The sequence below is a fragment of the Planococcus citri genome, chromosome 1 (assembly GCF_950023065.1).
Source record: "Planococcus citri chromosome 1, ihPlaCitr1.1, whole genome shotgun sequence".
Taxonomy (NCBI): domain Eukaryota; kingdom Metazoa; phylum Arthropoda; class Insecta; order Hemiptera; family Pseudococcidae; genus Planococcus; species Planococcus citri.
Window position 1 is genome coordinate 65,236,635 of NC_088677.1, and position 12,529 is coordinate 65,249,163.

A 12,529-nucleotide genomic window follows, 5' to 3' on the forward strand; every position below is an offset into this window, starting at 1 on the left:
CACTTTGTATGACGACGACAAGGTTTAATCGAGAGTCTGGTATAGTTTAACTCGTTCTGCTTTGTACCCAAGTATCTCTAATACTTTGCAGAAGAAAAAAAAAAGAAATCATCCGAGTAAATGGGTTCGTAGATGTTTTCTGCAGAAGAGCAACGGAGACCGACAGTGTAGCCTTTATTAGAGCTTTAACGTTTCGGTCGAATAAACACCGCTTAGAAATAACCTTATTAATGGAAACTCGATATGAGACGCAACGTGTATGACACGAGATGCAATTTCATTTTTATCGTCGGGGATTTAACCATAAATTGGAAGGAAACTATGAAAGTTGATGAGATTCGCTATGTCGAAGGTGGAGGTTTTTTTCTCCTCTACCTTGGCTCTCTATGGTCTTGTTGCTCCTCACTTGGTGTTATTATACCGAATATGGCCATAAGAGAAAATGTCGTCTGGTGTTTTGCAAATGAAGATTTTCTAATTTTCCCAGAGCCGGAGCTGGAGCCTTATTACAATCCAGGTAAAGCCTATCTCGTCGTTAGATTGCTTCACGTATGTACGTTGATTGCTTTTGAAAACGTGTTCAGTGGGTGGTAAAATTATACGCTGATTGGAGTGGCAATTTTTTTTGTTGCCTTGCTTTTTTCTGTTCGTTGAAAGGAATTATCTGAAATCTAGGTGTCGTTAGTATAGGTAAAGGTATAGTAAGACTGCTTCTGGTGATGGAAAAGCGAACAGCGGAACTGTCACGCTGCGTTGTGTTCGAGTGTAATTGTATAAATGAAAATGCATTTCCCTTTGGTCATTATGAACACGTCGTCGTCGTCATCGTATAGGTGGAAATGTTAACTAATTCGCTATTCTGTTGGTATATTCGGGCGACCTCAGGAGCCCCGGTCTAGCCACAATTCTAGCTGCTGCTCTCTCTGTGTGTGTGTACCGAGTGCTAATTTCCACTCTCGTAGGTACTCGAAATGTTGCCTGCCTCTGACTGAGCTGCGGGTAAATCGTGACGATGATTTTAAATCCGACTACTACGCGCGATATTTCTGTATTTTTTTTTCCGGGTCGAGGTGTGTTTTTTTCTTTCTCCCTTATATAGAGAAAGAATCGCATCATGGTGGAATTCCATTCACGTAATGTCAACCTGTTGGTGAGTAAACGAACGCCGAACGGCGTTTAAAAAGGTTAACGTGCGACGAGCTAAGGCGAACGAAGGGATCGAAGGGTAGCAAAAAATAGAAACGTGGGAAAAAGAAGATCCGTCCTAGACGTCTGAAGTAAAATTAGAATTTTATTTTTTTTCTCAACCCTCTTCTTTTTTTTTGCGTTTTTTTTTTCAAGCGCTAACGTATTCGAGATGAATGCGAAGTAATCGACGATGGTAATTTTCTAGCTGGTCGAGGTTTCAACCAGGGATTTTGTAGGAGTCCGGTTTTGATTTGTGCGAACTTGATCGCGGATTATAAGCGAATTAAGTTGGAGTATTATTGGCTAGAATCGGGCGTTAATTAACTAACGAAGGGATATACGAATTGATTGCATGGTTTTTGCGATGAGAAATTATTATATTATCGTCGTTGTGTTAACATCGATTCAAGATTTGGTTTAATTGGAATTTACGCTTACTGCGGAGATCGTGAGTTGAATTTAGTATGGTGGATGTGCAAGGTATTAGACAGGGTGGTTCTAAATTTACTTACACTTCGTGTTGGGCGTTTTTTTTGGTGGTGGTTTCGGTATCACTCTTTCGATGTATTAAGTGTATTTTTTCTAATAAAAATTGGCGAATGTCCTTTTAAAAAAATCTTGAATTTTTCACACCAAAAAAATAATTCATTTTTTTTTTTGAAAAGTGAAACCATGATATTCAAACTTATTTCTTATTTTTATTTGAAAAAACTTCCAATATTTTTCAGAGGTATTTTTCTGTTAAAAGAGAAAGTAAAAACATTGGTCTGTGAAATACGAGTCCGTGAGATGCTGATCCGTAATACGCTGACTATTGAACATATGAAAAAAGTTATAATTAATTTTTTCACATTTTAAATAATTTTGTAGGTTTTGACTTCAAAAAAAAAGTATATAGAATTTTCTTATCCAGAATTTTGAAAGCAAATCGTCTGAGTTAAGTGTGAAATTTTTCAGAAATAGCAGCGAGGTCTCGAATCAGTGAAAAAGATAACTTACTTAGCAGTAAAACATAATTATTTAAATTATACTGCGCGACATTGAGCAATCATGGGTAGGTATATGTACTCTTCAAAAAAAAAACTCAGAATGTTCAATATTCCAGGGAGAAGTAGTATGTACCTAATCGAAGTACGTAGCATTATTAGAAGGAGACGAGGGAAAAGGAATAGCAGTAAAGGGTTAAGTGAAAATCATTTTTTGGTAAATCTTGATGAACCAGCTGAAAACTCGGTTTTCACATTTTTAACGAGGTACCTAGTACCTACTACCTACCTTTTAAATTTCACCCTGACATATTTTTTTTCAAAATTCATTGACAAATATCAATTGCATAGCTACAGCTAATAAATTTCTTTTTCCTTTTAATGAAAAAAAATTTCAAAAATCAACTTTTGTAGGCAAAATTTGAAGAATTTGACCAACATTTAATATGAGAAGTAGTGAAGTTGCTACAAAAATAAGGTATTTAATGCAATGTCTGAATAAGAATAATTTTTTCATTTTTCAAGGCAATGGTTTAGGTATGTCAACTTTGAACAAAAAAAATGTCTGCCTTTCAAAACCTTGAATTTTTTTTTTGGATAATTTCTCATGTTCAGAGTTGGATGAAGTAGGTTGCTAAAAGTTACGAAAAAGTCGCGAGTTTTACCAAAAATTCGCTAAAAATCGTGTTTATTTATTTATTTAGAGTTTTTGTATGAAACACGAAAAATCTCAATTGTAATTGCTTATTATATTCATCAAATTGTCAATCAGCGAACAGTATTTCAACAAAGCCAAGCAACGATCAGTATTCATAACAATCAAATGCTAGACTGAATCGGGATTGAATTTTTTATACTTTTTATTGAGGTAGGAATGCTTTGATAAAGTTCAGGAAAATTAAAAATTGATCTTACTTCATTTTAACAAAACTAGAGAATTCTAAGTTGGATATCAATCACAAAATAATACATACATTGAAATAATTGACGAAATTATTTTTCAATTCTTTAGAATCGGACGTAAACATAGTCAAACGTCTGTACAGAATGAAACGCACATGAAATATGGATTTTGAAACGATTGAAAAAACATTCGTGTTTTTTAAAAACTAAACATAAAAAAAACGTTGAATTTAATTTTACAAAAATCCTTAAAAAATCAGGTCTTTTTTCTATCAAATAGTGAAATTTTTGTCAAGTTGATTCTAAATGTGTGAAGTTAATTAATTATACTATCCTCGCGTATTAAAACAACGAATATTTGTACAAAAAACAAATGAAGAGTGATATTCCAAAACTCGCTTTGTCCATTTTCACAACTTTTCAGGAGAGAGGAAAAACAGTTTCCCTTTAAACGAGTAAATTGGCTTTTTAGGCGAGTTTAGCACTTTATTTGGGTGGATTTATGATGAAGGAGTGTAGGTATACATTTCATCCACTAAATACTGCTGAAAAAAATTTCAATAAAAATGAACAAAGCGCGTTTTGAAACATTATTTTTTTTTTCAATTTTTATTGAATTGGCTATTTAGGTGAGTTTAACACCTCATTTTAGTAGGTTGATGATGTAGGAATGTGAGTTAATACTTCATCTACCAGGTACCACTGAAAACCCAACTTTGATAAAAATGGACAAAGCGAGTTTTGGAATATCACTCTTCAAATGCAGGACTGGAACTCTCTTGCAATCAGCGAATAGCTCGAGATGACTTGTCTTCTTTTAAACGTAGGTTTTTGTCAAGTTGATTGTTTCAAAACCACCTAAAAAAAAATGTAAATTTTATTAGAAAACCCCTTTTTTTTTTATTGAAAAATTGAAGAGGGTGAGGTGCAAAAGATCGCTTTTTTTTGAATATGAAATTTTTGTAGACACCCTTCTTGTATAAATTCTTGGCATTATGTTAGATTTTCTAAAAAAGTTGGAAAGATTACCCATTTCCGACATTTACAGTCCCCTACATTGAACCTTAAAGTAAACTTGAAGATATTGAGTCGTGTCTTTTAAGAACTTGGAAACTATTGATCTGATTTTCATTTTAGGAGTTTCAATTTTTTGAGCCAGTTCTTGACGAGTCAAAGACTGAAGTTCGTTTATCAACTTGAAAAAACTCAGGATTGAGTAATACAAGTAGTTGAAAGTGCTCTTCTATCTGCGCAATTTTCTCATAATTTTGGAATTGAGAGCTGGAGGTTCTGCTTAGGGGGAGTGTAAGGAATGGATAATTGATTTGTCGTGAAATAAGACGGCTTCAAGGATAGAGTTCTTGAAACTTGAAGAACCTACCCAATATAGGTGAGCCATAATTTGTCTTTAATTTTTTGAATTTTTTTGGTATCAATGGCGGAGGAAAAAGTCTATTTTTTGGATCAATTTTCTGCTCAATTTAATTAATTGTTTCACTTTTTCGTGAATTGTTCAATTTTTCCATTTTTCTTCTAATATTACTTTCATGTGAAGCAACACGTGCTGATCGACGATCAGCGTGATCGAAATAAATATCTTACTTTCTTATTACTGTGTGGGTTCCTATCAACTGGATGGATAATACTCTGAAAAAAAATTAGTACCACGAGCAAGTTTTTAACGAAAAATTCGTATGATTTTGCGATTTATTGACGTTTCAAAAGTGCTGATTTCAAATTTGAACGCATTTTTTTAGATTTCCCCCCTCCTTCGTTCTATTACAATGAGCCCATTAGGACAGATCGCAAAAATGAAGTCGAAGAATTTTGACCATAGGTATTCAGCTGAGACCTTCATTTCAAGTTTGAATTCACCGAGAAAAAATTTCGGTTTTGGAGGTACGAATCCCTGGATAAGAAAATATAGGCCTTCAAAGAGAGAATATTTTCAAAAAAAAATTGTAGCTTTTTTTCATTTCAGCCCCTACTCAACCTATTTTGAGAAAAATGATCCATCCAGTTCCAAAACATAATTCTTGGATCATTTTTTGCGAAACAGGTTGGGAATGGAACTCGGAGCAAAAAATCACAATTTTTTCGAAAATATACCTTCTTTTTGAGGTCTCATATCTCTGTTCCACAAACACTTCATCCGGGGCCAACATTTCATCTGAATTACTTTCAACTCACAATGAAGGTTTCCACTGAATGTGGTGAATATCCTATGACATTTTTTTTACGATCCATCCTAAAGACTCTGGATTTCAGAAATCAGTATCTCCAAGACCTTAACGAAGCTTAGACCACACGATTCACTCAATTTTGATGAATTCAACGAATTCAACTGGGTTAGGGGTCAAATGAAAGTTGTTCAATGTCCAGCTGGAAGAACTCATAAAACATATCCAGCAAAATGGGAAGACAAGACCTATAAGGTCATGAGATTAGTATTTCTTGTATGGAATAACTCATGAGATCAATTGAACCATCATTGAAAGGGTGGCCAAAGAACTACATATTAAATTATCAATACGTACAATAGGCATCGATAGTTCGAACATTTACAATTCTTACATCATTTCCCCACAAGCCGAATCCAAAATATATGCACATGTTAAGACTACAACCCCTTTCCCTCCTCTATCACTCTATCGTTCACCCTTACTCCTAAAATCCACCATGCGTATACTACTCGTACATATACGAATAAAGTTGTAAGGAACACGGAGTTTAAAGGCAATAAGGAAATTGCGAAAAGGATTTAAAAAGCACGTACGGCTTTTATGGCTGGTAACAATTTTAAGCCGAAACAAATTGCTGTAATTGAGGTGGACTTAGTCGGACGTGTATTACTTTTCTACTTTTTCTTCGCCTCGTCTCTTCGCTCGGTTTTACCTAACCACGTTTTTATGTACCGGAGGTTGTTTCCCTCTCGCTTTTTCCATCAGGTCTTTTTTTTTTTTGGATTCGCGATACGCGAGGTTATTTTAGTAAATTGCTCAACGGACTGGATCGCGGGGAGTAATTGATTACATGTATTGAAAGTTGAGATGATTGGAATAAACTGGAGATTTTTTTTGCATTTTCGAATGACTTGCAGAGAAGCTTCGTCGAGGAATGTGTCAATGTCGAAAGCTCTGTTTTCATAATCAACGTTAGATGGTCTTGTTTCGAGAACGAAGTGTACGAGTTTGGAATTTTGTTACAGATATTGAGTCGTTTTTGCTGCTTTTGAACGTTTATCTTCCTTATTTGCTTTCTGTGAAACCCTTTGGGTCATTTTCGAGAATATTTTCAAGCCACACATTCTTAACCAACGTTGAAGAGATAATAGGGCCACGTTTGATGAAATTTGAAACTGTAAAAGCTATAGTTGAGAGCAAAAATTACTCACTCTAAGAGGCTAATTATCGAGTTATCGTTGCCCCAGACAGGAAGCACGAACGATAGAGACGACTTATGATGACGACGACGACGACGATGATGGTGGGTTTCTTCGATAAAAAGTTCTGACAGATGCCAAACCCAGCAAGTCGACCGGGTCATAAGCGAACCAGGCCGGGAGATGAGGAGGGTTTTAGATGGCTGGACGCCGCAGCTTATTAAGCTCGCTCGAGAAAAAACATTTAATTAATTTGCGCTGTCACGCGTTCGCTTATATAGTATTTTTCCTTATTGACGATTTAATTAATACCCCAGTCAATATAACGTCGAATGGCAAGCTAAAAAATGCTGGTCGCGAACTACTCGTAGTATAAAGATGCAATTACCAAAAGGGCGACAAAAAATGAAGTTGAATCAACTCTGAGTAAGGGCGACACGTCCAATGGCGTATCGAAGGGTTAAAGCGTTTAATGAAGCTTGCATCGTGTACTTTGTAATATGTTACGTCTTGTTCGATATGGATATATGGTAGTCATACTACCTCTATGCACATACTATAAGATGTACTATATTACACTATGCTTTATTATAGCGCGTAATTTGCAGTTAAGCTGATAACGTGTGCATGTTATATATCTTTTACTGTGTAACTCGGGGGCTGCTCAGCTTCTCTCTCTATATCTATACGAGTATAGACTATACTCTCGACGACGTTTTCTTAATCTTCGTATCCGTACAAGGCATCTTCGTCGCGTCGTACTTTCTTAATTCGTTCAGATCCGCTTAACTTCTGTCGTGTAATAACGTTACCTTATATATACCGACTGTGGATAAGCATAGGGGGTGAAAAGACATTGCCACACAAAAAGAGAAAGCTCAACTCACAAAAAGTAATCCGTTCGAATCGAGCAGGGCGACTGCGACGAGTACACGAAGCGGTCTTTAGCCCCGAAAATTCTAAATTGGTGACGAAAGTTTTTTCGATGGCTTTGTCGTCTTCTCTCTTACTCTCTCTGTTATACGTTTTTCGTGGCTTGATCCGAAATGTAATTTAATTTTTTTTTCTCATTTTATTGCTTTCGTTTTTATCCGGATGAAAGATTGGTAATACTGGATTGTTGACGAGTGTATTTTGTTGTTTCGTTGTTATTTTGAGGCAAGAAGAGATTCAGAGAGCATGGTGAAGTATTTTTGCGAGGATAAAGGAGACGTATGGTGTAAAAAATAAAATGAACAGTGAACTAGTTCAGAGAAAGGATACAGATTGAGAAATCAATGTAAAATGGGAAGTTATCGAAGGCCTGTAATTTTTCATTTTGTCATCAGAGAATTTTCTGCAACCTCGTACGAAACATTTTAAATGAGAGTAAGAAGGGGAGAAAACAGCTAAAATTGACGAATTTTGATAAAAATAATTCCAAATTATTGAGATTTTCATTTTTGAAAAATTTAATAGTTGTTATTTTCTTTCTTTTTTTGTTTTAATTTTTAGCAGACATTTACTTAAGGTCTAAATTGTGAAATTGATTAAAAAAACATCTTGAAATTTCAATAGTCTGAAAAAATAAAAACTTGATAGTGCTTGACTGGTGTTGAAAAAGTTGTTAAAAATAACAGGTTGTCCGATAAAGCGTCAAAATTCATAAATAAATACATATGTAATTATTAGAAGTTACTCAAATTATTCTAGTAATTTATTCGTTGAGTATTTTTAAAGTACTTTTTTAACATGCCCACGTGTCATCATTTTTATTACTTTGGCGTGGAGCAAATTATAATCCGATTTTAATATCCATACTTACTTACTAGTTAAGGAAAGGATCGTACAATTCATTGAGGAGATTGTCAAATTCTTGTGCTTAGGTTGACAAATTACAAAATTCGAGTCAAGTGAGCCCAATTTGTCTGAGCATATTTCTAAATATTTCCTTCTCCCCCAGAAAGCATAAATTGATATATTTTTGATGGTTTAGCATATTTTCCGGCGTATTTCAGCTTACATATTTTACCGAAATCCTTCCAAATCTATTATCATCGAATCTTGGTGTATTTTAATTTTTTGCAAAAATCACAAATTGGATAACTTGTTTGATTAATATTATATTTTATAAAAACTCGAGGAATCTATTTTTATATTCGATTAGTTCTTGGAATTTGCTGTATTTAATGAGTTTTTTTTTTGCAACGGGAGAATCAAGTTTGCGGAGATATTAGATTGCATTCAATCTTCTAGAACTTGATCAATGATCACGAATACTAGATCATTTGAAATTAATATGACCGTTTTATCAATTCGATGTTTTCAAGAATAAAATTTCCATGTGCTTGAACTGGATCAAAATACGTTTTTGTTGTAAAATGTTATACAGTACATAGAAAATAACGATTGAATGATCAGCGAAGATACCTACTTGAATGCAATTTTTAATTTTTTCCAAAACCAAAACATCAATTAATTTGTTTTCAATTAATTTTTGGTTTTGAGTAAGTCTAAATGAAACAAGTGAATAAAATGAAATTATCATGAAAATGACCCCACGAAAGTCATAAAGCAGAACACAAACCAAATGTGTGTGGATTTACTTCAAGCTCACTTCAAGTACATGGAAAATTTATTTTTGAAGAAATCAAATTGACAAAATATTGATGTGTTTAATTAAGGTGATTATTAACCTCGAACGATCTCGAATTTGTGATCAAGAGATTGAATTCCAATTTAATGACCCCCGCAAATGCGATTCTCCCTTTTATTTGTTTAAAATAGAGCAGGTTTCTGATTGAATCGAATCTAAAAATGGATTCTTCAAGTTTGAAAAATAATGGAAAAAATTATCCAATTTGTGACTAATTTTCACAAAAAAAAAAAAAAATGAAAAAAAAAAAGATGTCAAGACTTGGTAAAATTGAAAGGAAAACAAAGAATTAAAAACTAAAACCAATGTTGTAAAAAAAAAGGAATTTCGTGTGAATAGGTACACAGTGGTCAATTGTTTTTTGTATAATTTTCCATCAATCAATCAGTAAATAGTTATGTAGGACAGGAATATGGGCTAGTGGAGTTGAATGTTATTTTTTATCATTCCATAAAATGCTGTGATGTTAGAAATCTCTTATAATGAGGTGTTATTTCTCTTATTATTATCAATTATTTTTGATGAATATCAAAGTTGCTTCCTACAAACTTGAATGAAAAGCAATAATTGATCAAAACTCAAAAACTTCAAAGTTCAAACGTAGATAGATAAGACAGTATTAAAAAAATATGAAAATAATTAACTACTTCCCACTTCGCTGAGTTTCAATTTTTAAAATCGTACATCTTGCGATGAATTGGTGAAAAATTAATTTTCTAAACGATGCTGTCGCAAATAATTGTGAAATGCGTGAAGCATTTTATTTCTTAATTATGCATTCATATTTCATGCTGCAGTTTGAAAAAATTGGAAAAATTTTAATAGCATAAAAATAAATAAAAACATTCGAAGCAGCCAATAAGCAAAAGGCAAAAATGCGAAAACTCTCGCAATCAGCAGGTGATACAAATTTTGTGGTGAGTATTCAAAATAGTATGCGTTGAAATCAGTTTCCCACTGCTGATTGCGCATGCGCCAAAGTACGCCGGTTTTCGTTTCGTAGCTAGTAGCTTAGCTACCTCGTTGCATCTCTCTCACTCGCTTCTTTCTCTAGTTGGTCTAGTTTTAGTTCAGTTCGTGATCTACTTTTGTTTCGGAAGGTGTCATCGAGTATGGGTTACGTTGGTTATTGAGTAAAAAAGTAATAATTTGAAATTCTCGAAGTTCGTAATTGCGTGTAAATGTGCATAACTGTTGATTTTCACTCGTATTTGTGTTTTTCATCTTGTGTGTCGTGTGAATTCGAATAAAATGCTGATGCGGCCGCCATCTTATACTTGTCCACCACCAAATGAAGCGAAACCGCGTCTGGGTCTAGCATTTCGTAGTGTCAAGGTATGTAATTGTGTTCCTGTAAATCTGATTATTTTTTCGTAATTTTGGCTAAATGTTGATCACTTCGAGGTATTTTACTCGTAATTGGTATTGAAGCTTTGCAATTCAACGTATCGCGTACCTAATTTTCACATTGATTCGTGTTGTGTATGCTCGAAGTTCCCTCCCCTCGTCGATGTAAAAAAGCACACACGTTGACTTGTCAAAAGTGGAATACTTTTCTATTGTACTTGTCGTTATCGTAGTACGAATCTATCGTTATTCGTTTTCAATACGACGATGCAACGTATTTTCTTATCTTTGAATTGCGATCGCTCTTCTACATCTGTGTTGAAGTTGATGCACAGTGGTAGGAATAAGGAATATTGGTAATTATGCACTGTATACTGGTTCGATCGTAATCTTCTGAGTTTTTATTGAGTAATGTAATATTGTGTATTGGCTAAAAAAACGTGTTGAATTGAATATAATCAGACTTCAAACTTACGTCAACTTGGGCTAGGGCTTTTGTAGTTGCTGCTACGCTTTGTTGCCAAATGTTCGTGTACATTCGTTGTGTGCGTACGTGTGCGTAGCCAGGATTTTTTTTGAAATTTTCACTCATTTCGGTCGATATAAATCTCACGTTGGTCAGTATCCATTTTTTGAATTGACATTGTGATCAACGATCGAGTTTTCGAAGTTACGTGGAGTGAAGACCAGTTTTGCCAGATTGGTATGCCCACGAATTTTGCTCCTTAAACCGCCCAACATTAACGGTAGTCGGTAATTTAGTATTATCATTGTGTTCCCTGTAATATTTGATATTCAATTAATTTGAAAATGTTGTGTATGAAAATGAATGAACTTGATTTCAACTAAAAAATGAAAAACGAAACAAGTTGAAGAATTAACGAATAAGTAGTAATAGAAGTTGAACGAAACGATGAAAAACACAATTGAATTGTGTAAATACGAGCAATCCTGAAATACTTATGACAACACACAAAACAAATGAGAAAACAACCTTCAAATTAGCTTCTTCGAGATTTTCATTTACATTTTCAGCCATAAATCATTATCTGGCTCGTTATCGTCCAATACAATATCTGCAACTTCATTAAGAATCTCCAGTTCGTCGATGTCCAGATTATCATCAGTATCCTTGTCATACATTTTCTGATTGTGGATTGTGATGTTTATTGAGCATACCATTTGAAGTTCTTGCAGCTCAATTTTTCCAACTTGGATTGACTTACGGTCGAATGAGTATAATAGTAATGGAATTTTATTCTTTGCAAACCAAGTTACAACATTCATAAAAATGAAAATTCTCTCCACGGTTGCATTACTGATGGGTAACAAAGAATCAACCAAACAGAGACAAACAATTTTCACGAATCAGCTTGGAGTTGAAATGAATTTGAAATTGAAACTAAAATTGAATATAGGAAAATATGTACGAGTCTAGAGCCAAATTAAAATACAGAATAAATTTTCATAAGAATAATAAAGAATAATAATGAAAAAATGGAATAAAAAATCAATAAATAATTAAAAAAATGAAAAATGAAATGAAATAAATGAAAAACAAAAAACAAAAAAAAGGAAGTTCTTCGCATATCCTGAATGCAAATCTTTGGCATCTCATTTTCTATATTCTACAACTAGATCTTCTGGTTTTCATGTCTTTCTCATATTGAGTGAAGTCAACGAAGACCTTCAAATTTAGAAGGTCTTAACTATGTGAACGTCCGAAAGGTTACTTTTTTCCATCAGAAGTCATTGTTGAGTCAGTGAGCTCAATTCTTGACTTGAAACGTGTTTGGGAGTATATGAATACCGGTACCTAACGGTCTGTTGAACAACTTGGTAGTTTTGCCCCTCAGAAGTTCAACTATCCCAAAAAGAAATTCTTAGCTCATAACCCCACAGAGATGCCTTCTACGTACAAACGAATTAACTCTCTTAAAAATGTTCATCTGGCTATCTTTTTCCTATGTGGACCTGCTTTGTTATTACAAGAACTTCATGTCAACTTTTTGGGCGTTATATTAATAATTTACGTTCTATTCCCTTAATCAATTTCTCTTGAAATTTTCCTTTAAAATCACACCTTCA

General features: G+C 34.0%; 1 protein-coding gene across 5 annotated transcripts in view; it reads left to right on the forward strand.

Annotated features, from left to right (window-relative positions):
• Positions 1–12,529, forward strand: part of heph (polypyrimidine tract-binding protein 1 heph) — a 613,245-nt gene that overhangs the window by 111,788 nt on the left and 488,928 nt on the right. The window contains exon 1 of one of the 5 annotated variants that reach the window (XM_065347156.1): positions 8,705–10,429. The exons of the other annotated variants lie outside the window; for them this stretch is intronic. Within the exon in view, the coding sequence (XP_065203228.1) occupies positions 10,346–10,429 (84 nt within the window). The 5' untranslated portion in view covers positions 8,705–10,345. Of the gene's footprint in view, positions 1–8,704; positions 10,430–12,529 lie in introns of those variants that run through there. 5 annotated transcript variants of the gene reach the window in all.